The sequence below is a fragment of the Archocentrus centrarchus genome, chromosome 5 (assembly GCF_007364275.1).
Source record: "Archocentrus centrarchus isolate MPI-CPG fArcCen1 chromosome 5, fArcCen1, whole genome shotgun sequence".
Lineage (NCBI taxonomy): Eukaryota > Metazoa > Chordata > Actinopteri > Cichliformes > Cichlidae > Archocentrus > Archocentrus centrarchus.
The window spans coordinates 4,455,231-4,478,823 of record NC_044350.1 but is presented as its reverse complement, the minus strand read 5'-3'; the positions used below and the strand labels follow the sequence as shown (position 1 = coordinate 4,478,823).

The window sequence follows — 23,593 nt, the reverse complement described above, 5'->3', positions numbered from 1 at the left end:
TGCCAGATACGACCACAAGCACGTGCACCACGCCCATCAGCGCCATGTAAATATGTGAATGGACGCCTGCTACTATGAGTTATGCTGTCACTCAGAGTGGGAAGATGGCCACAAATACTGATAAGACGATTTAAGGCGAACAGATAAAGGAGAGCCAAACCAGCTGTGCAGTGTGCTTGAACAAACAGAAACTCCACATACAACTTTCCTCAAAACCTCAAGGGATAACAGAAAGAGCCTCAGCTTCAAATAATACATCCTAATGCAATAAAGGTTGAAAGGCTTTTGAATTTCCTAACAAAATTCCCCTTTAGAACAATATGTAAACTGACAGAGTACACAGACGACATGCAGAAATTCTCAGAAACATAGCCTGGTGTTATGTGATGATATATGATGATGATGCCAAGTCCTCCTCTTTGCGTGTGTGTGTGTGTGTGGCAGGCTTTTCTAGCTGTTGTCTGATTACACTTTGCAAATTTTCCCAATTTTCTTTGCAATGCAGGTGGTGCTAAGTTCCAGTAATCCATCAGAGATCATAAATAATCAATCAGGCCCAATTACACTCAACAGAACCGAGAAAACAGCTGCTTATTTCCTTTAACTGTCTCAGTAAATAGTCAAAGACAAAAAGGTTAAAAAGACCAAAGAGAAAAAAATCAAAAAGGAAACACAGTCATGTGAATTGAAAACTCTGACAGCCAGCCAGTATTGGGGATTACATTATTTTTTTCAGTTATAAGCGCATTAGGAAACTTACAGTGGTCTTAATCTGCTCATAATTAGCGGCAGCGTGGAAAGAAACGTGGTCCTGCTGAGGCCAGCCAGCAGAGAGCTAACAGTAATGTCTCACGACAAGCAACAGACTCCGGCCTACTTTGTGAAGATGGATGTGAGAATTATTTTGTGCTCAACTGAAAACTATGCAGACTAACAAACAGGATCAATGCAAAATTCTATTTTATTTATTTCCACATTTCCATGTGAATACATATAAAATGATCATGGCCTGAGAGAACTTGATATTCTCTCATATTTTTGTATATGGAGATTCTTTCCCATCACTTTGAATAGAGCCATTTGTAATATACACTGTTGGTTCAATCAGTGCTGAAGCTCCGATGAAACACTGCTGACTCAGTTTCCTGCTCTGACACTCATTCACTATCACACACTGCAAACGGAATTAAAACGGAAACAACATGGAAGGTAAAACAAATCATTACAAAAAGCTGTTGAAGGTTAAACCTTAAATTAACATCGATGGTGTCTCATTAAATGTTCAACTCTTCCAACTTTTTCTGGCTTTAACTGAGAAAAGTGATTTGAAAATGGTAAACGGACTAGTTCTTATATAGCGCTTTTCTACTCAGTCAGAGCACTCAAAGCGCTTATACAACACGTTTTTTTTCATTTACCCATGCACACCCATTCATACAAGCACTTCCATGTTAACTAAGCTAAGTGCTTTTTAATTATATTACATCCACACACATTCACACTCCGACGGAACGGTCGGAGAGCAACTTGGGGTTAAGGATCTTGCCCAAGGATACATTGGCATGTAGCCTGGAGTAGCCAGGAATCGAACCCCTGACCTTCCGATCAGTAGGTGACCTGCTCTACCTACTGAGCTACAGCTCAGTCCCTGCAAATCAAAGTCCCTGCAAAGTGTAGTCTTAAGTAGTATGTCTGCAAATAATATTCAACATTCAATTTTGCAACCATAAGCTTTGCTGTAACTACGATTCATAGGTTAGACCATCTGAAGTATTTTAGGAGGCAACATTTGAGATTGACCAAATACTAAAAATATGCCATAAATATTCAACTACGTCTACTCAAGCTGATATAAAGAGGGTTTGAAGATTTCGCTTTAGATTGGAGTTGAATAGATCAGTGCACTGTAGCAATTTTACAGGCCAAGTTGCAAACACATGAAGGTACAGTACGTGATCTAAGTGTTTGCTTGGTCTAAGAAGCGGAAACTGTTAGACGCCTTTTGCATGTATTGGTAAAAATTGCATGTGGATGAGGAGAGCTCTACGTGCTTGCAATGCTAATCAGCTTCGTCAACTGTTTCATGCAGGCCAGTGGAAAGAATGTGAGGATTGGTGCAATTACGAGCACTACTCGACTAATTCTCCTATGCCTTCAAAACTGTAGGGTATGTCAGGTCATCAACACTGCTGGCTATACAATGTGAAATGGTAGTGTTGGCCCACAGACAGCCATTATAGCCAAAGAATCAGTTGCACAAGGAGTAACAGATGTAAGATTTACCTTTCGTATCAAACTCTACTCGTGGAATCACTGCACTTTTACAAACAAAAGCATGCAACTGTATACGTCTGGCTAAGGATGGCTAGATGGGTGGCTAGCTAAAATGAGACCTACTAAGAACTTCAATATATAGGAACTTTGAAGGAATGTAAGCTAAGAGGCAGCACCATAGTCAACCAACTGTTACATTACACCCAACTCTAGACTGAGGTTTTGCAGTCATGCAGCTACTAACCATGTGACATTAACTTGTAATTGTGTGGGTGTGTGACACTGTAGGACCAAATGAATAATGCTCCAATCACACAGGCTTAGAGACCAGCCTATGGCCACCTGGAAACTGCTGGTTGTGAGGAAAAAGTATAATGAATTCTCCAACCAGTTGGCAAGTGGTTGCTAAACATTAAGGGCAGTCGCTGCAAAATCAAATGCTAAAGCCCTATTTATGCAGGCTGGGACCAGTCAATGTCCCACTGGCAATTAATGTATATTCCCCAATTGGTTAGCCACCTTGAAATTGCTCTTATTGCTACCAGACTGCCACAGTGACCTGTAGATTGCATGGAATATGCTGACTTGTATGCAAACACTCAAGTTCTCTCCAAGTATTGAAACTGTGAAAAGTGCAACACAAACTGGAAACGGAGACCATTTGCTTTCAGTGTAAAAGTTGTGCCTTTTGAAATGTGTTGGCTGCAGATCTGAGGCACAACTTTTACGCTGAAACGGAACATTTTCCATTTCTAGCTTGCAATGCACTTTTTCAAGTGTTACTAATGCTTGGGTGCTATTTAGCGAGTATTGACGGGATCTTCTATGTAAACTACAGGCGAACAAAGCATCTTGCTAGACACCAAAAGAATCACAAGGAGGTTTTTGGTGCAGCACCCTCTTTGCAGTCAATTTTACCTAGCAAAAGCCAGCAATTCCTCGCCAGCTGGTTGGGAATACACATTTTTCCCTTGCAACCAGTGGTTGTATCACATCCGATATGGCAATATGGACTCTCAAGTAATGCACACATCACATCATGCGAGAGGACTTTATATTCTCTCAATTCATCAGCATATTATGGGAATTCAATCAATCTTTAGTTACTAGATCAAAGGAAAACACTTTTTTGTTCAAATTACTTGATGTTTGGAGTTCAAGTCTTCAGACAGAGGCGAAAAACTTCCTTTAACCTTTAAATAGTGAGCTACCCCATGTGCTCAGGTGAACAAGTTAGGTAGTGAGGAATGCCGCTATCAGTTTGTCTGAAAGCCACATAGGCAATATGACCTCTGACCCCAAGAACAATCAGTTTTGATGGATCTGACAGTGACAATAGATCTGGCAACAGATTGGGAAACTTTGAAAGGGGTAAACAATGCAAAGTACAGTAAACCGAAATGACTCATGACTGATAGGACCATCCTTTAATATAAGATAAAGGGTAATGGAACACATGCAACCTGTGACAGGCTATAAATCTGGTAATCTGAGGTAGATAGACATTAACAAAGATAAAACCACCCCAACAAAAGCACAAGGAAACAAACACAAGTTTCTTACCGCTGTGGAAAGCCTGGAGGCCAGCGTCATCTCCAAGTTGCCTTTAAGCCCCAGCAGTGCTGGAACCAGGATGAACACTTCAGACACATCTGTGAACACTGTCCAGTGCTGCAATGATCAAAGTGTAACACAACATCACTATCAACATTATTATCAGTAACACAACATTAACACAATGTACACACTGCACATCCGGAAATAGGATTCACAGGTACAGAATGCGATCACCCATATAGAGTTTAGGTGCAGTTAGGAGCAGACTGTCTCTGGGTCTTTGCAACGTTGCTCTTTAATATTGATTCAAAGGTGAGACAAAACCTGCATTAAGGGCCAGAAAGTCTGCCACTGCAGACCTTTCACACTATGTAATCCATCAGCTCTCTTTTAACAAGAAGACGGCCAGTAGAACCTCAAGCTGAAATGATTTATCACCCTCCTGTTTTAGCTTGCAGTCTGTTTCCCCTCTTTCACCTTTACCCACCAGTCTTCATTTATCGCAGCTTAGACACAGGGACTGCCTCATGTCTCAATGTAATCATAACGCTACTAATAAGTTACAGTTTAATAATATTGTTTTACTTGGAATCAATTTATATTAAAGTCTGTATTGTATGTAATTGTAGAATAAAAAATCGACTGCATTCTCGCAAAAGGAAAATATCTAAGATCGTCCTATATAGCTTGAGAAATCTAACTTTATGGCAGGCCTCTGCACTGCTGCCCATGTTTTGATCAGCAGTTCAAAGGTTGGAGCCAGGTCTTGTGCTTCTAACGACCGTTTCCCTATCTAATGCCGTACAAATGGAAAAAAGGCAACAGATATAATAGAAAAACAGCATAAACTAGAAGGGCACTCAGTAGAGCGCTTACTTCACCCACCCCAAATTTTCTATGTGCCGATAGTACGATGTATTAGATACTACCCAGTGGTGTCATACTCAATGATAAATAGTTTTCAGCATTCTGGATCATTAGATCCAGAATTCTACTTGCATCATGAAAACTTTGCTATATGAATGAAAATTGAAAATTGCTCCTTGCAGCAGCTCAAAGGCGCAGTGGTTAGTACTGCTGCCTCACAGCAAGAAGGTCCTGGGTTCGGTTCCAACTTAGCCTGGGCCTTTCTGTGTGGAGTTTCCGTGCCATGTTCTCCCTGTATTTGCGTGGGTTTCCTCCCACAGCTCAAAGACATGCAATAGGTGGGGTTAGGTTAATTGTGATTCTAAATTGTCCATAGTTATGATTGTGAATGGCTGTCTGTATCTCTGTGATAGGCTGGCAACCTGTACAGGGTGTACCCTGCCTCTTGCTCCATGACAGGTGGGATCAGTGGAAGAAAATGGATGGATGGATGTTACTTGTACCACCCCCAGAAATTTTAATTGAAATCCAGTCATAATTTTCTGAGTTATCCTGCTAAAAAAACAGGCAGACCAACGTGACCAACAACATAACCTCCCTCCACCTATTGGTGGATGAGATAATGGGACTGAATTTACTAAACTTACAGGACTAGCAACTCTTAAAGGCAACCCATTCTGGTAATTGTCAGTTCTATGTTTTAATTCGTGGACTCTAGAGTAGCTTTACATGATTTACAGTTCAGAATAATCCTTATTTTTTTTTTACACCAGGCTTAGGTCAGCCCCTCAAGTTGTTTTAGGTCCCTTACACCTAAGCCAACTTTCTTCTCATTGTTTAAGGATACCTAATCTCACTGATATCAAAGATATCAACCTCTGAGTGCTTCAGCATCTCAATAACCTTTGCCATGAGTGGGCTTGCTTGCTCAGGCTCTACCTCAGCATAAAAAGATACATTTTGATCTATGCATTACTCCATGAACCAAAGTCAGCCAGCAGCTAGTCCAGCAAACTCAGCTTTGAAGGTAGTGGACTTGCTTGACTGAACCACAAATTATCTTTAACACAAGTAAGAGAACAAGACCGCTCAGCTAGGTATCCCAGTAGATGTCTTGAAATTACATTTACAGCCAGTATTATTGGGCCTGACCTTTGATAACCTGCTCCCTGGCTGCTGTCCAGTCCTTGAGAGGTGGGTTACCTGTAATTCCATGGGCTTATCCCTGTGTGAAGTTCTCCCTCAATTAGACTTCATGCAATGATAGCAGATTTGTGGTCTACTGTGGCCAGAAACAAAGCTATTGCTGAGGCTAAGGCCATCGATCTATCTCCAGTAAAAGTGCTTATCTTAGGAGCCAGTCCCACAGGCCCCCGGCACTTACAGTCCAGTCTATCACAAGCTGAATCAATATTCACTGAGGCTGACACAAAAAGAATAGAAGTGGGGAGGAAAATTGAGGTGTTGCTGATGCTGAAGCTACAAGCAAACAGTGTGGGCCTGTGTTTCTCTCACAGAGAAGTGCATGTGTGTTTACTGGGCTGCTCCCACCAGATGTACAGCACTGATAAGGAGTGTTGCCTACGCTTGTACACTTGTGTCGTCTTTTTTAGGTGGGGGTTAAACTCCTTCTGTCTATCCCTTTAGCTGTCAACAAGCCAAGCAGAGCTAATTTCCAACAGCCAGCCCCTCAGTTTGGCTCACTGCCCTCTGCCAACACAGCAGCCTTGCAAGCACCTCTGTGAGCACTTCTCTCTTCTTTCATAGCTGTATGTTTTCAAGCTTTCTCTCTCCCTCTACTTCTGTCTCATTCCCCTATCTTCCTCTTTGCCTCCCCCGTGGTGATATATGTTGTTGTCTCCATGGAACGCTGGCTCAGCGCCAAATAAGCCCTCCCTCCTCGGTTCTAAGAACTCAATTGGAGAATCCCAGTACCTCTGTGTACAGACCTATAGGAGCTCTGGTATGCAAGCCCCACAAGGGTCAGGATGCCCAGTTGAGCAACATGGCCTTTTATTTTATTTGTGATAATTGTACTTGCTGTACCGAGCGGGACGCTGAACCCTGATGGCATGCAATGTCAACCCAACTCCAGCAGCGTCACAGACACTACAGCAGGTGGTGTCTGTTTCATTTTCCTGTTGCTGCAGCATGGATGGTACAGTCAGGGTCCAACTTTTGTATGTAAACTGATATCTGCATATAGAAATGCAGAATATGTAGGGCAAGCTTCCAGAAGTGTGTGTTTGTAGTCTGTTTGTATTTTTATTGAGCAGGCTTTGGCTGCATGCATGAAAACAATCCATGGGGGGTGTAAAAGGAAGCCAAAATCCAAATCTCAAAACCGTCAGCTATCGTCTCATGGCAGATTGCCTCTTTTTAGATTTATCTGCATTTATAAACAATGATCAGCAGATAGAACGAGAAGTCTTGGTCCAGATATCTGCTAGAAGCCCTGAAAACTCAACCATTGTCCCCAGAGTTTAAGTCAGCAACCTAGCTGATGGGTTCAGACTGATGTGCAAACACATGGCATTCAGGGTCAAACAGCATACCTGTGGTTTAAATTAAGGTGTGCACCAAAGATAAATGATTGTAAAAGACCTTATTTCCCTGTGATAAAAAACACAAGATTAACATAAAGGCACTTATGTACACAAAAACTGTAACCAGCTTTGAGGAACCTGGACTGTTTGGGACCAGATCAAGCTGGAGGAGGGGAAAGTCTGTAGTATCTGCTGAGGGGAGAGCAAATAAGCAACCTGGGACCAAAGATTCCTCAGGATCTTTCACACAGTGAAAGATTAGTCAGCGCATGGGGCCACACAATAGCACTCCAACCTGCTAATCCTTTCCATCTCTATCACTCAGACCCTAACCATCTGATAATCTGAAATATTGTCAGGTTTTAAGAGCTGCAAGGTGATACATCGTTAATTACTGTCATGACACAAACATGACAAGCAGATGGAGGAAGCTGACCAAAATGAAATGACTCTCTCATAACAAACAGTCAGTGCAATAGGTGGCACAGAGGTTTAGAAAAATAAACTTAGCTGAGGTTCTTTAATCGTGACTTTTAATGTTTTGGTGACATTATTCAAACAAATCCTGGAAAAAAATAGCATACATAGGTGTACATTTAAGGAGTGTCTCAACTTTGTCGAACAAAGCCAGAAGCTGGAAAGATGATTTCATTTGAAGGAATTAAGCCCACATTCCAGTTTCAAAGTGACTCCTAAAACTAGGCAACTGGATGTGGTTGGACCAAAATGGTGCCTGGTGGGTAGCGAGGGCTTGGCCAGTGTTAAAACCTTTGTGTTGACTACAATTTCCTGTTTACTAGTGCCTGTATTTTTAGACTGTTTTTGAGGCTCAAGCTGTGTCCCTTTTTTTTTTTTTTGGTGTTTCAGTCTTCAGACACCACAGAACAGGACAGGCAGCTAACTCTGAGGCAGACAAATACACACAGATGATTGTCATAGTATACCACACTGGGCAAACATATTGGCTTTTTTCTTTTTTCAACTTTTTGTTTGTAGATTAATTGCTCAGATGATGAAATCATATGTGACTGTATGGAACCTTTAATTTAATTTAATTTATTTATATATGTATTTATTTCTTTGTATGTTTTTGATTCAAATCACCCTTTTGGCCTTTGGCTCTGACATCAACAAGAAAACTAGCACTGCGTGACCTTTACAAACCACATGTAACCTTCAGGCCAACTGAGCCGGTCAGTCCTAGGTTCCTGGCCCTGCTAGTGAGAGACTGACGGTTTGAGGTCATTCTGCTGCCAAGTCACTCAGCAGAACTATGCAGACGTCTCACTCCTCTATACCAGCCTGGACAGTCCTTTCAGGGCCAACCTTGTGTGGGAATGAGGCCAGAAAACTCAGTGTATGTGTGTGTTTGTGGTAGATGGTCAAAGTGACCAGCATTTAAGAGGTCAATGAACCCTCACAGAAAGTGACACAGAAAGTCGAGTATACAAGTTTCCAAGCCACAGCGTTTAAACTTAGTCCAGGCAGACACATTAACTAAAGGTCTAAGCATCTGAGAAGAAAAGCTTCCTGCTCGCAATACTGTTTTCTTTTTCAAATATATCATCTTTGTAACTGGAGATTACTGCATCCTGACCTCTTTCTTCTACCTCCCAGGAGAAATAAGGAGCAAACAAATGAATCAAAAGAAAAAAGAATCCTGTCCGTTTTAAGTACAGCCCAAGAAACACAAGAACAGAAAGATAGAAATTTCATCAAGAGCTCTGCTATTTTTAAGAAACTAAGTTTCAGAAGGGGCAGCACAGTGGAACTGTGGTTAGCACTGTTGCCTCACAGCAAGAAGGTTCTGGGTTTGAATCCACCATCTGACTGGGAGCCTTTCTGTGTGGAGTTTGCATATTTCCGCCGGGTCTGGCTTCATTCCACAGTCCAAAGACATGCAGTTAGTGGGGTTAGATTAATTGGTGATTCTAAATTGCCCAAAGGTCTGAGTGCTTGTCTGTCTCTCTGTGTTAGCCCTGTAATAGACTGGCGAACCATCCAGGGTGTACCCTGCCTCACACCCTATGACAGCTGGGATAGCCCCCAGCCCCCCTGTGACTCTGAATTGGATACATGGAAGGAAATGCATGGATAAGATTCAGAAGTATGAGTACATGATCAAAAACTATTAAGCTGAACACAGTTAATTCTAGGATAAATAAGTGGGTAAAGGCAAGTTCTTATTTAGAGTTTTCTTTTCTCACCTTTCCTATCTTTAGCAGGCACAATCGCTTTGCTCCCTGACACAGAGGCAAATTAGACTATTGGCAGGCCCCTTTTTTTTGTTTTGTTTTGTTATTCCGTTTGTTTTGGGATGTGTGTGGATGGGTGGATGCGTAAGAACCGGACTGGATTTCTCCTAAATGTTTGTCTCGCGCTCAGACCTAGATTGGGGTGTGTTCAGGGTGGTGGTTTAGGGAGAAACCAGCCTACATTTCTCTCTCTTTTTCCTCATTGTTCTAATGATTAATATTGTTAATCGTTAAGCTGTTAAAAATTCAATTAAGTTGGAATAGAGTTTTCTTTCCTCTTCCTCTTTTAACCTTGTGATGTCTAAGTCATCACAGATAATGACAAGTATGCTAGCCCTAAACCTCACCCCACAATGTTCTAATATCCAAAACTACATGTACTTTTTCTTCAGCTAAAATATACAGGATTAGGGTTTGACCTAACCCTAAGCACATGACCTCAGAAAGTTAAGCTCACTTATAGCAGAGGGTCTGCTGCAGTCCCAAAACCAAGAGCGAGTGAGCGAGAGACTGAGATAGAGTTAGACAATTACCTTCCTGCAAGGACAGGGGGGGATTAGCTGAGTTAGCATTTCATGGTGTCATGGAAGGGGAATTAGGCAGCCAGACAACCTGCTAGATGCTCAGCCGAGCTCACTGGAACTTTCAGACAAGCCTCGCATCTTACTGCAATTATAACTGCAGTAAGATGCGAGGCTTGTCTGCCTTTGAGTAAAAATAATTATTTATCATCATTTTTACTCAAAGGCACGAGAGTGTTAGACCAGTAGGGAAGGACATGGCCCTCTACCTTCTGTATGAGCTCTTTCCCAGTCACACCTCTAAAGGAATGGTGCACTGAGTGTTTTGGAAATTAAGGACCGCAGCAGCATGGTGCCTAAGTTGAGGCAGCATGAAAACTTTTTGACCTCAAACCTCTGCATTCCTGGTTTAGTGAGGATACCTAACCACATGGTAATAGATGCCTTGACACTGAATTGTATTTTGTTTTTACTCTGACTCTAGCTCAGCTGTAGTATGCTGCCATTTCAGGTGCTCAAGGAGAGTAAAAGTATCCCCCTGCCTCCCCCCCTCCACTCTGAGCTGAGTTTCTGGGGTCCACCATGTTGGCATCAGCATGTGTGTACACAATGTGCCCAGACTGGTCTCCTGGCTGCCTGACACTGACAGCTTTATCTGTATTACAAACTGACTTCAAACAAATATATGACCTGTCAAGATTACTTTGACCTGTATTTCTCCAGTGCACACTTAGACACGCTCAGAGCAACGGCACAAATGCAGTGAGTCATCAGGAAACGACGTCCTATTATTCTCTTAAAGGCCTAATGGATGATCTAGCTCCCTGACTATGCACTACTCTGCAAATACCCTCTTTTATTGCATCAAAGGATGTCAAATTTTGAAAAAAAGAATGTGTGATGGGTCGTTAGAAGACACACCAGTGTGTACCAGTATGCGCCAGTCCCTGGGACAGACAGGCCAGCCGCTGAGGAGGCAATGTTATGTAAATACCCTCATGTCTGTCAAATGCCCCATACACACAACCCCAAAGGCAGGCAACCAGATAGGCCAAGAGCACGATGACTGACACAGGCCAAGGCAAACAGGCCTTGATAAACTAGTTCATTCAAATGCTTCAGAAGCAAGCCCATCCCATAAGTGTGACTCTACACGTGGTCTGCCTGTTGCAGTGGATCTGCTTAGAAACACAGCTGTGAAATAAAATGTAAGTGGCCTGTAAGGAAAGGGAGTTTGGGTTTTGCATTGACAGCAAACTTTTTGCCACTTCCTGCAATCTTCTAAAGTGCCCCAATTATTTAACTTTGTCACAAAAGAGAGGTAACCCCCCTGGGTCCTTTATTCTGATTTGCCAGTTAGAATAACTTTACGTAAGAAACGTCACTCACCTGGACGATGTCTAGCACCATCCCTGCTGCCACTGTCCCAAACCCAGCCAGCAGGAAGGGAAAGACCACCTGCAGGCCGATGGAAAATGAGGTCTCCTTTAGGGGTGCTGGTGGTTCGGGGCTCTGATCAGTGCTGGTGTCATCACTCTCGTTGCTCTGGCTTGCATTCTCCAGGAGGGCATCCTCCTCTCGCTGACCTTTGGCATTGGCCCGGCAGTCCATGGCTACCACAATCTCCGACCTCTCATCATTGTCCCCAGTCTCATTCACTCGCTCTGTGAAAGATGTGACCTCGGTGAGTTCAAACTCGTCCCCAGTCCCTGGGCTCACTTCTTCAGGGCCCTTGGTGAGGATCACCGGGTGGACGGTGCAGTTGGAGTTGAGGAAGGCCGGAGTGAGGGGGCCTCCCTCCTTCTTCATCTCAATGGCCCCGGTGGACATGTTGATGTCGGGGAGTTTGTCTTGTTCTTTCGACCAAAGTACCATGCGGAAGCCTTTGAAGACAGTGGGCTTGATAAGAAAAGGTCAGCTTGCCTTGGACTAACGGTTTTGTGGGGAAGTCAGAATTGGCCACCAGATCTGGTTTTGAACCTGATCAGTCCAACTGATTTATCCCATTAAAGAGGCTGACAAGGTGTGGGGGTCGGTGTTAAAGACCAGGAGAAAAATGCTCTGTTGGAAAAAACCTGAAGCAAGGCACATGCAGCCACGTGTCTGCAAAGCCTGTGTTCCTGTCGGTGCTTTGGGAGCAGAACCAGTATGTTCTCCATTCACTGCAAGGTGCTCAGGTTAGGCCAGCAAAAAACAGAAGGCATACTGGTTCAAAACAGCAGAGGATATAAAACAATAGGGTTGGGGACTCACCACAGAAATCCCCTGCAGTCAGCTGTAAACACTCCTTTGCAGTTAAGTACAAACTGAAAAATATGTAAATCAAAGATTGCAGAGGCAGCACACACCGGTCACGCTGTCAGTCCACTGTTCATGTCAGACTGGTCACTGCACCGGGCTCCGAACGTCTCACTTTACACCACGTGGCTGCTGGACGGTTTTCAAATGAGATATTTAAAGATCTGCAGTATGACGATTGAATTACCAGCTGTGGAAAAGTATCTCTCCAACCAGGGTGGACAGTCACCTGGGAAAAGAACACATATTATTAATTATTCAGTCTTAAATATCTTAAATAAAATGATTTTCCAGCCATGCACCACGTCTATTTGCACCGTCTCTATCCAGCAGACCAGTGACTTTACTGCAGCAGTTTAACTCTGATAAAAAAATGATTCCTAAACTCAAAATCCAAAAGTAAGAAAACAGCATTCATCTCCAATTGGAAATAGAGGACAGAAACACTCAGGACCTCAACACTATGGTGGTGTTTAGATTTCTAAGTTTGGGAAAATGTGGACACAATACCAGAGGGACATTACTGCTAATCACGGGGAAATATTTAAATTCCTAAAGGACAGAAACTCACTGTTAAGCACTAACTTCACTTTGGGTACCACAAATTCCCCGTCAGCCCTTGTAATAGATTATTATAGCAGTCAAGCCCAGCAAACAGGTCTGTGCTCTCCACTGCCGTTATGGCAGTGCTGAGGAGAGCCCGACAGTGCGTTTAAAAACAGTTTCATCCAGCGCCAAATTTCCTCCCGGTGGCTAAAAATATTCGACCATTAACAGAGGTGCTGCGCACATCCTATGGAAGCAGCGCTTCCAGCCACAGCAATGCAAAGACAACAACCCGTGTCATCCTTTTCAAAATAAAAACCAAACAAACCTCACTTGGTCCCCAAGCGCAGCCTGCTGTCAGTTTAAGTAACACTTCACCGCCAAATTCAATGTAACAGCAAGAAGAAAGGAGTGTATTTCAGGAAACAGTAACACAGCAGAGCTTCTCTTCCCAAATTAGAAACAAAACTTCACTGTAGAGTCAAGTGCTAAGGATGGACTCATGAAAATTGATTTCAAATAAATTCTGCAAACTCCCACATCCTATTAACAGGAGACAGGAAACCATACAGACCAATATAAACAATCTCTAGCAACAGAATTAAGCAGCAAATAAGGTAAGGCGTTAAACATTTTATAGCAGGGCAAAGGTTCAACTTTCCCACTACGGATGCAATTTGCATATCTTTTTTTTTTTTTCATTTCCATCCCCGTGTTATTAAAAAAATAATAATAAACTCTTCACAGAAAACTCGTCTCTTATTCAGTACAGTTTGATGATAAAGTCTGTTTAAAAATAATAACAGTGAAGGATATTTGCCGTAGTCCTTGTGATTAGGTCAAAGCACGTTTTAACTTATAGAAAAAATAAATAAATAACTTTTACTTTGAAGGCAAATTTGTTACCTTCCAGCGTTACTGTTGCTCACTTGACGCAGCTTTCCTCTGACTGCAAGTTGCGACATCCGCACGGACTTTCCCCGCTGAAACAATCCTCTGCTTAGTAGTCAGGACCAATACCACCCGAACCCAACATGGCAAAGGCGTAAATTAGTGCTCCCCTGGTCAGGGCTGAATAGATGAGCCCTCCTATTCTATTCTACTGCTCTTTTAAACGAGGGCAGAGGGCTTTCTGTTCCAACGCCGGGCTGGAGCCCATGTCACTGCCACTATGACCACGACTCCACGAGTATTTAACTCATGAAAATGAGTGCCCCAAAACCATAAGTCATCATTCTTCACCATCACCATACACGCGCACCTAAGGTACAAGTTAGAGCTTTGCAGTGCGAATCATCAAATGACACATTCCGCTAGATCCTGGAACTGCGCGACTTATTCTCATATGAAATTACAGCTCAGATCTTCACATAAAAAGTAGTCATGTAAAATAAAAGCTCATGGGTGGTTACCTTTTAGTTTTAGCGGTCCACGGGGTGAGAAGCGGACAAACCGGACTGATGATCTGTATGAGCACCAGGACTCCGTGTGGCTGGCTGAAATAATCCTGCACCTCCTGGTAACGCGCTCAGGGTTTTGAGGCGTGGAAGCCGGTGCGCACGCCTTATGTGCGGTACCGGCTATGCACAACTGCCTTAATGGTTAATATTAGTTAATGGTTAAACCCTACCTCCTGTGCGGTTAAGGCTGCGTTCCAGTCCCCCCCCCCTTACATTGTACCCATCCAGTGGCCCCCTCCGCCCGGCTGCTTGGATGCGCATCTATAATACACCCGTACGGTGCAGGGGGCCAGGAAGCCACAAGGCGGGCCCTCTCTCCACACTCTGGACTGTCGATAAAGAGCCCCCTCACCTCCCCTCCATTACCAGCTTTCCAACCCTCTCGTCTCCATTGCGCACAAGCACGTTCCCTCCCTCTGCCCCATGCGTGTCCCCATGCGGTGCCAGTCTCATCCACAAGCCACTAATTTACTACCACAGAGCTGAAACGGAAGGTTTTAGTTTAAAAGTAGGTGTGGATTTCTCAGTAAATGGACAGTCATGAATATGAGTACAATGTGATTAATCTCGGGCAAATTTAGTCACTGATTCACCATTATGGAAAGGACAGCTTACATAAATGAAAGTTTTGAAATGTCACCAATGTGACCTGAAACAGGGATGACTGGAACTGACATGTTTGTAAAGCTGAATAATATTTAAAGGCAAAAAAAGAGAAGAAACCTACATTATAAAATAATACAAATATTGTATATTAATGCTACTACAATATTTATTACAAACCTATATAATTAAAAAAAAAATTGTGACCTCAACTTCAGTTTACACCACATAGTGTTATTTATTCTATAATTACTATTTCTATCATGTAGAGCATTGTTATCCAACACATCAGGTCAGTTATACTGATTCACTTCACAGCAACAGTTATCTCAAGGTGCTTTATATTGTAAGGTTGTAAGTAGGGGTGGGACTCGATTAAAAAAATTAATCGAATTAATTACAAGCTTTGTAATTAATTAATCGAAATTAATCGCATTTTAATCGCATTTCAATATTTGACATGAGAAATATTAATTTTAGTTGATGAATGAATCAATATACATAAGCTTAAACTTCAAAATGTTGTTTATTTTCCCACCAGTCTACTACACAGACCAACGAAGGGCGGAAGTGCTCCTGTGATAAGCAAACTCCTGAAATTAAAGTTAAGCATCATAACTGGATAGTTTTATTCAACATTAATGTCTCACTTGTTATAGTTGGAAATTAATCATTCGCTCAGCTGTATTCCTTGATGTTGAAATGTGTTATGCTTGTTTTAACAGCTTATTTTGAATTAAAGACTTAAAATTAAACCACAAAAAGGAGAAAAAGTTCATTCTCCGTTTAACAGCTGCTTTTACACAGCTGTGCTTCGCACTCACGGTTGCTAGGACACATGAGCTACGCAGAGGTGACGGCAGCTGATATGAAGGCTAGCCGCTCACTTCCGGCCTTTGTGGTCTTCGTGGGCTGCGAAAGACCTGGGCCGGGTCCTTCGCAGGATGCGGCCCCTAATTTGGCCATTGTGCGTCGATATAATCTGTATGCCGGGAACTCGCGCACTGAGAAACGTTCCACGGTGCAAAGTGCGATTAAAATGCGTTAAAATTTTTAACGCGTTAATTTCCCCGTAATTAATTAATCGAAATTAACGTGTTAAAGTCCCACCCCTAGTTGTAAGATAAGGACCCTCCAACGATTTGATTGCTATCAGCAAGCACTTGGTGATGGTGGGGAGGAAGAACATTCTGAAAACTTTCCCATTTAATGAGCCATCCGTTCACATAACAGACAATAAAGAAACTGGGAAGTCTTAAAAAATAAGTGTAATCTCAACATTTATGCCTTTTCCACACACCCGTGATACAAAGACTACCTGTTTCAAAGCTCACCTGTGGATTTTTCCAAGGCTCCATCTCTGGGAGCATCTTTGAAAGAGTCATAAGTACTCTTATCATGACAAGACTGGATTATTCTAATTCTTTGTATGTAGGTTTACCACAATTGTCTCTTCGCGAGCTTCAACTGGTCCAGAATGCTGCTGCTCGACTTTTAACAGGGACGAGAAAGCACGAGCATATTACTCCAGTTTTAGCTTCACTTCATTGGCTTCCTGTCAATTTTAGGATTCATTTTAAGATTTTTTTGATTGTTTTTTAAAATTTTTAATGGGCTGGACCCTCTGTGTTTGTCTGATCTTATTCATGTTCATACTCCTGTCAAAGCATTGAGGTCTGCCAATCAGATGATCCTAAAAATTCCTAGATCTAGACTTAAAAATAGAGTCTCTGGAATGGCTGACCAATTCATGTTAGAACTGCTCGGACAGTTTCTACATGTAAGTCTTTGCTCAAGATCCATTTCTACTCTCTGGCTTTTAATTCAAGCTAATCTTGTATTAATTTAATAAATTATTATTTTTGTTTGTTTGTTGTTTGTTGTTTTGTCTTCTATGTGTGGTGTTTTTGGTTGCCTGTGAAGCACTTTGGTCCATTCTGGTTGTTTAAATGTGCTATATAAGTAAATTTGACATTGACATTTAGGCCTCTTTTATATAAGAGCAATATGCTCCAATTAGAAAAATATTATTTATAATAATTAAGCAGCCCTGAACAAATCAAACTCTTGTCAGCTACACACAGACAACTATCTGTAAAAGCGAGTGGTCATTATGTGTTTGAAAGCTTCACAGTGCCTCAGTATTGAAATTTAAAGATGAGTTCAACTTTAGCTCTGGTTTGCTAATGGTTCGGCTTTCCTTATGTGATTAAGCAGGTAGGTTTGTCATAGCGTTGCTGAAGGTTCAGACATGTTCCAACACTGAAAGCAAACATAAAGCTGTAGCTCTTCAAAACCAAAACAGAAAACTGAAAGCTGCTGTGTTACTAACAGGATCTGCAAAGTTTACACTACAATCATTTGACGTCATTTTTTCATATGGGCTCATTGTACTTTTTACTACAGTGATCGTGTTTGTTATGCTTTGCACAGTGCTATATGCTACAGGAATACCGATGCTCTTTGTTACCAAAGGATTGTACAGTGAGAGTGAGTGTGTGTGTTTTTGTGTTATTTGCTTCCTTGGGATGTTCCTATAGAACAACAGCTCTAATAATGTCCCCGGAGGAGAACCAGCAGCTTTGTTGTGCTGTTTGCCTGTTGCCTGTAGCAGGTGCTTGGCTCAGCATCGGCAGCCCCAGGATCACCCAGTGGGCAAAAGCAACAATCCATCCACACCCTGTCCCTCTGTTTGCATACAGCGTAAACATCCAGTAAAGGCAGGGGAGTCCGAGTCACTCTCTGCTGCATGCTGTGTGCTGCACATGGATGTGTACTTAATCAGAATTGCTGGTGAATAGGAAGCTGTACTTGCTTGCACTTTGCAGTCAGATTACTCAGTTAGGCTTTTACAATTTTGCACATTCATACATGCAAATTGCATATTTCTTCCATGAGTGTCAGGCTGTGCAGTTAGGTTTGTACTGCCTGAACTGACTGAATTTACTGAGCATTCTTTATTTTAGATGTCTAGAAGCATGGGCTTTTTCCAGGAAGCAAGCCTACTCGGCGTAACCAGGAGCCACTCTGTGATCTAGATATGAGTTTTCAGATAACGTGGTAGAGCAGCTTCCTGGAATAGATTGCTTTTCAATTTGCACTATGTAACATCTTCAGGAAATAATCATTCATATTCAGCTTGATCTCACTTTAATGACCCAGCAGACCAACATGCACACATAACACTGTACGAGCGGCAGACATCTTCTTTTTGGCACGCTTGTTCTACTCAAGAACACAGTTACAACAATGCTTATAATAGTCTCAGTCTGCCCCCTACTGGGCTCAATGTTACTGCAGCATTAACACATATTGCTGACAACATCAAATAACAAATACTCATGCAGAAAGCAAATATGTAAGAACAATTAAACATCTACGATACCACATCTCCTCCCCTTCAAGTTGACAGCTTGTACTTGTCTGAAACGTTAAACAGTGGCAGTATAATATACACCAACATAGAACAATATTATATATATTTTTTCTTTTTTTTTTTTTACTACAAAGAAACATCTGTGAACTTAGAGCACATAACTTCTCCAAGAAAAAAGTCTCTATCTAACAAAGTCTTTGAGATGCACAGGTGAACGTCTCTCTCGCTGAGAACGTCGCACCTCAGGCGCAGCTGGTGCATCAGGCTGAGCCTGGATGTTTGGAGCAGGTGGCAGCTCCTGAGGATCACATGACAAGGCTTGTGAAGTTGTGTCCATTATGGTGGGTAAGCAGTTGTGGGAGCCCGAGTCTGTGTCAGGTCCCGGTTCCCCCTCTGTGTCTAGTTCACTTGGGACAGTGTCTTTTAATCTGGATCTCACCTGATCCACATGTCGTTTCAGGGTTTGACCATTTCCAATGGTGACAGTGTATGACACAGGACCTGATGAGCTCAAGATAACAGCTGGGATCCACTTTGGACCGTAGGAGTAGTTTCTGATGAACACCTTGTCTCCTGGTGCAAAACTTCTCAGTTTCTTCTTTGTGTCATGACTCTCTTTCTGTTTCAGTTGTTTTTGCTGCACTTTGGTTTTTACATCAGGCATGAGCAGGTCAAAAGCTGATCTGAGTCTCCGAGACATCATCAACTCCGCTGGTGACAAGCCTGTTGTTGCATGCGGCGTAATGCGATAACTGAACAGAAATCTTGACAGTCTTGTTTGCAGTGTGTCACCTTTTACTTTCTTCATCCCCTCCTTGAAGGTCTGGACTGCCCTCTCTGCCAGGCCATTGGAAGATGGATGAAAAGGTGCTGATCTCACATGATCAATTCCATTTCGCTTCATGAATGTCGCAAATTCAGCACTTGTGAAACATGTTCCATTGTCTGATACCAACATTTTCGGCAGACCGAACACACTGAAACTCTGTCTCAGTTTCTCAATGGTAGCCTGTGATGTAGGCGATTTCACTGGGTAAATGTCCATCCATTTAGAATGAGCATCCACAATGAGGAGAAACATTTCACCTAAGAATGGCCCTGCATAAACCACATGAATCCTTGACCACGGTGATTCTGGCCATTCCCAGGGGTGTAATGGTGCAGTGGGTGGTGATTTGTGGTGTTTTTGACACTCGTCACATGACTGTACCTCTCTTTCGATACTCTCATCCATCCCCGGCCACCATACATATGACCTTGCCAGGCCCTTCATCTTTGACATGCCTGTGTGAGTCTGGTGCAGAAGTTTCAGTATTTTGTCTCTGCCTTTGGTGGGGATAATTACTCTAGCTCCCCAGAGCACACATCCATCCCTCACACTCAGTTCCATTTTTCTTTGTTGATATGGTTTGAAGCGAGTATCGGTCTGTGCCGGCCAGCCCTTTAAGGTATACTCATGAACTTGGGACAAGATGATATCCTTAGCTGTCCAGCATTTGAGCTGTGTGGTGTCCACAAGTGTGTCATCTAATACATCCATCATTAAGACTTGTTCTGTCATCTCTTTTTCAGGGGCCGTGTCTGGTACAGGTAATCTGCTAAGCGCATCTGCATTTGCATGGTGTTTTCCAGGTTTGTACACAATGTGGTACTCATAGGCACTCAATGTCACAGCCCATCTTTGCACTCTTGGTGAGCCCATCTGAGGTATAGGCTTCTTCATGCTGAAAAGAGAAATCAGGGGCTTATGGTCTGTATAAATAGTGAAGACTCGACCATACAAATATTTGTGGAATTTCTGGATGCCAAACATTACAGCCAAACCTTCTTTGTCAAGCTGAGAATATCTCTTTTCAGCTGGAGAGAGTGTGCGTGACATGAACCCCAGGGGTCTTTCACTGCCATCATTCATCTTGTGTGACAAAACGGCGCCCACACCGTATGGAGATGCGTCACAAGAGAGAATTAACTCTTGGTCTGCTGAGTAATGAACCAACACATCTGCTGAGTTCAACAGAGCCTTTGATTTCTGAAAAGCTTCTTCTTGCTTCTTTTGCCATGTCCAACGCATGTCCTTCCTTAAGAGTTCATGCAGGGGGGCCAGCAGTGTTGCCAGATTGGGAAGGAACTTGTTGTAATAGTTTAGCAAACCTAAGTATGCTTTGAGTTCTGTGACACTTGTAGGAGTAGGAGCGTCCATGATGGCTTTAACTTTCTTTTCTACAGGGTGCAGCCCCTGTGCATCCACTTTGTGCCCCAAGTACTCCACGTCATTTTGCATGAAGACACACTTACTTCTTTTCAATCGTAAGCCTGCCTCTTTCAACCTGACCAACACCTCATCCAGGTTCTTTAGATGATCTGCCTCATTCACCCCGCTCACCAAAATGTCATCTAAATACACAGCCACTAGGGGTATCCCTTTCAAAAGGCCTTCCATGGTCCTCTGGAAAATGGCTGGAGCAGAAGCCACTCCAAAAGGCAGTCTGTTATATGTGAACAGCCCCCGGTGTGTGTTCACTGTCACATACTTTTTGGACTTGTCATCCAGGAGTATTTGCTGGTAAGCGTGGCTCATATCCAGTTTTGAGAACTGCTTTCCTCCAGAAAGTGCAGCAAACAGGTCCTCCACTCTGGGTATTGGATACTGTTCCAGAGAAGCTACTGTGTTTACAGTAAGCTTGTAGTCTCCACACAACCTTACTGTCCCTATAGGCTTCAGAATCGGCACAACAGGTGCCGCCCATTCAGCATATTTCACAGGTGAGATTATGTTTTCTTTTAGCAGTCGGTCTATTTCCTCATCTACTTTTGCTCGCATGGCAAACGGAACTGATCGTGGACGGAAAAATCGTGGGGTAGCATCCCGTTTTACATGAATGGTTGCTTTTGTGCCTTTCAGGGTGCCCAACTCCTCTTTGAACACATCCTCATGTTTGCTTAAAACTTGCTGTAGTGTGTTATTTTCTGTTGTCTTTACCTGGTGCACCTTCTTAGCTTTGTGTTTGTTTTTGATTTCTCTCCAGTCCAGGTGTATTTCCTCTAGCCAGCCTCGTCCTAGCAAGCTGGGGCCGTCCCCTTCGACCACCACAAGGGGCAGTGTTTTCCTCTGCTGCTTGTACCTGACTCTGACAGCTGTTACCCCAATCACCTTCACAGGATCCCCTGTGTATGATTCCAGCTTGATTTTGGCAGGCCTCAGGCTGGGGAGTTTGCAGCATTTCCAAGTCTGTTCATTTGTAACTGTTAGGCAGCATCCAGTATCAATTTCAAAGGTTAAAACTTGATCATTAAGTTCCATATCCACAGTGTAGGGGTCTACTTTTCTCAGGTGCACTGCACTCCGGCGCCCTAATCTGTACAGTTTACTCTGATGCTCTTGGATACACTTGATACAGTTAAGTGTGAATGAGTCCTCTTCTGAGCTCTCACTTTTACTTCCATCACCTATCTCATGAACTTTGTGAGAATGGTAGTGTGAACTCTGCTTTTTGTCTGTCTTTTCAGTTTTTAGTCCATACTTCTTCTGGTTCTGTTTAGCTTTGTTCCTACATGCTCTTGTTATGTGGCCTACTTTGCCACAAACATAACATTTTTCTTGTTTGTACTTACAGTTGGCTGCTGTGTGATTGGTTCCTTTGCATCGATAACACTCTCTGCTTTCTCCTTTAAATGTACGAGCCTCCTGCGACCCTCGGGTGATGCTGAAACATTTTGCTGTCGCACCTGAGGTCCGTAGGTCCTGGGCATTTTTATTTACGGTCTCCAGTGACACAGCGATTGACAGAGCCTTGTCAAACGTGAGGTCTGTTTCTGACAGGAGACGCCTCTGAATTCTGTCGTCATTAATTCCGCAGACGATCCGGTCTCTCAGCCTCTGTTGCAACGTGTTGCCATAGTTACAATCCTGCGCTAAGCGACGCAGCTCGGCCACGTACTCCATGACAGTTTCACTGGGCTTGCGGTTGCGGGAATCAAATTTGTACCTTTGCACAATTTCACTGGGCTTTGGTTCAAAGTGGTTTTTCATCAGAGTTACAAGCTCTTGGAAAGTTTTGTCCTTTGGCTTGGCTGGGCTGAGAAGGTTACGCATCAGGCTGTAGGTCGATGCTCCAACGACACTTATTAATATTGCCTTTTGCCTGTCTGCGTTAGTAATCCCATTAGCTGCGAAAAACTGCTCCAGTATTTCACTGTACTCATCCCACGTTTGGCTTTTGGGATCGTACGGTGCCAACGTACCGATTGTAGCCATGTTTCCTCTTCGTATCCCCGCTCTCTCTCCCTCTGTCTTTTAGCCAAACCTGTCGCAGGCTCCCGTCACTCTTTTTGTTTTACTTCTCTTCTGAGTAATCCTCGTCGCCAAAAAGATGTAACATCTTCAGGAAATAATCATTCATATTCAGCTTGATCTCACTTTAATGACCCAGCAGACCAACATGCACACATAACACTGTACGAGCGGCAGACATCTTCTTTTTGGCACGCTTGTTCTACTCAAGAACACAGTTACAACAATGCTTATAATAGTCTCAGTCTGCCCCCTACTGGGCTCAATGTTACTGCAGCATTAACACATATTGCTGACAACATCAAATAACAAATACTCGTGCAGAAAGCAAATATGTAAGAACAATTAAACATCTACGATACCACACACTACCACATTAATAATCAGGCAGCTGCAGAAATTACATTTAAGCTCAATTTATATGACTCATCTGTTCTGTTACTGAGCTTTTCCCCCAGTTGACCTTTGTTCTTTTAATTAACTTAAAATTAAAGGGGTTAGTTCCAGTTTACATGCATTCCACCGAGACTACAAATTATTTCAGACAAGTGCATACCCTCCTGTTTTTACCTCCTATGAGTTTCTCCAGATGTCAGCTATTGATTTTTATTTTATATTTTATTCTTGCACCTCTGTAAAGGCAACATTAATGCTGACTGATATGTATAGGTTTGGAGTAACACACACTGACATCCAGACAAGATTATTTTAGAGAAAGTCATTCCATAAAAAAAACTGCAGTGACTGTTTCTAGATTTCATGAAGCTGGACGGGGAATCCCTGTATTACTAATATTATACATCATCAGCATTGTTCACAATCTGGTGATGAAAACAAGATGACAGTTGAATTTAAATGATCCTGAAACAAGACCTGAAGGCTCTCAATTAGGAAAATTAGCATATAAGAGAATTCTTTTGACACAAAACCTTTCAGATGCTTCTGGACAGTCACACATGATTTACCCAAAATGCATTCTCCACTGAATTATCAGAAAAC

At 42.7% G+C, this 23,593-nt stretch overlaps 2 protein-coding genes across 2 annotated transcripts in view; both read right to left on the bottom strand.

Moving 5' to 3' along the window:
* Positions 1-14,463, bottom strand: part of slc41a1 (solute carrier family 41 member 1) — a 30,388-nt gene extending 15,925 nt beyond the window's left edge. The window contains exons 1-3 of the mRNA XM_030729012.1: positions 14,277-14,463; positions 11,410-12,547; positions 3,838-3,945 (exon numbers count right to left, since the gene is read on the bottom strand). Of these exons, the coding sequence (XP_030584872.1) occupies positions 3,838-3,945; positions 11,410-11,895 (594 nt within the window). The 5' untranslated portion in view covers positions 11,896-12,547; positions 14,277-14,463. The remainder of the gene's footprint in view (positions 1-3,837; positions 3,946-11,409; positions 12,548-14,276) is intronic.
* Positions 14,464-18,456: 3,993 nt separating this feature from the next.
* On the bottom strand, positions 18,457-22,708 carry LOC115779889 (uncharacterized protein K02A2.6-like). Its single transcript, XM_030728778.1, has 3 exons — positions 20,455-22,708; positions 20,128-20,201; positions 18,457-20,020 (listed from the first exon to the last, which is right to left on the bottom strand). The coding sequence occupies exons 1-3, from the start codon at positions 22,556-22,558 to the stop codon at positions 18,485-18,487; spliced, it is 3,714 nt and encodes a 1,237-aa protein (XP_030584638.1). The 5' UTR covers positions 22,559-22,708; the 3' UTR covers positions 18,457-18,484.
* Positions 22,709-23,593: the final 885 nt, after the last annotated feature.

Excerpts from the sequence above, each read along its gene's own strand:
- LOC115779889 (XM_030728778.1), bottom strand. The coding sequence starts at position 22,558 with ATGGCTACAATCGGTACGTTGGCACCGTACGATCCCAAAAGCCAAACG. Across the intron at positions 20,202-20,454 it reads AGAACTCAAAGCATACTTAG|TGAAAGACCCCTGGGGTTCA; the intron begins GTTTGCTAAACT and ends GAATGATGGCAG. Across the intron at positions 20,021-20,127 it reads TTCTCAGCTTGACAAAGAAG|AAGCCTATACCTCAGATGGG; the intron begins GTTTGGCTGTAA and ends TTCAGCATGAAG.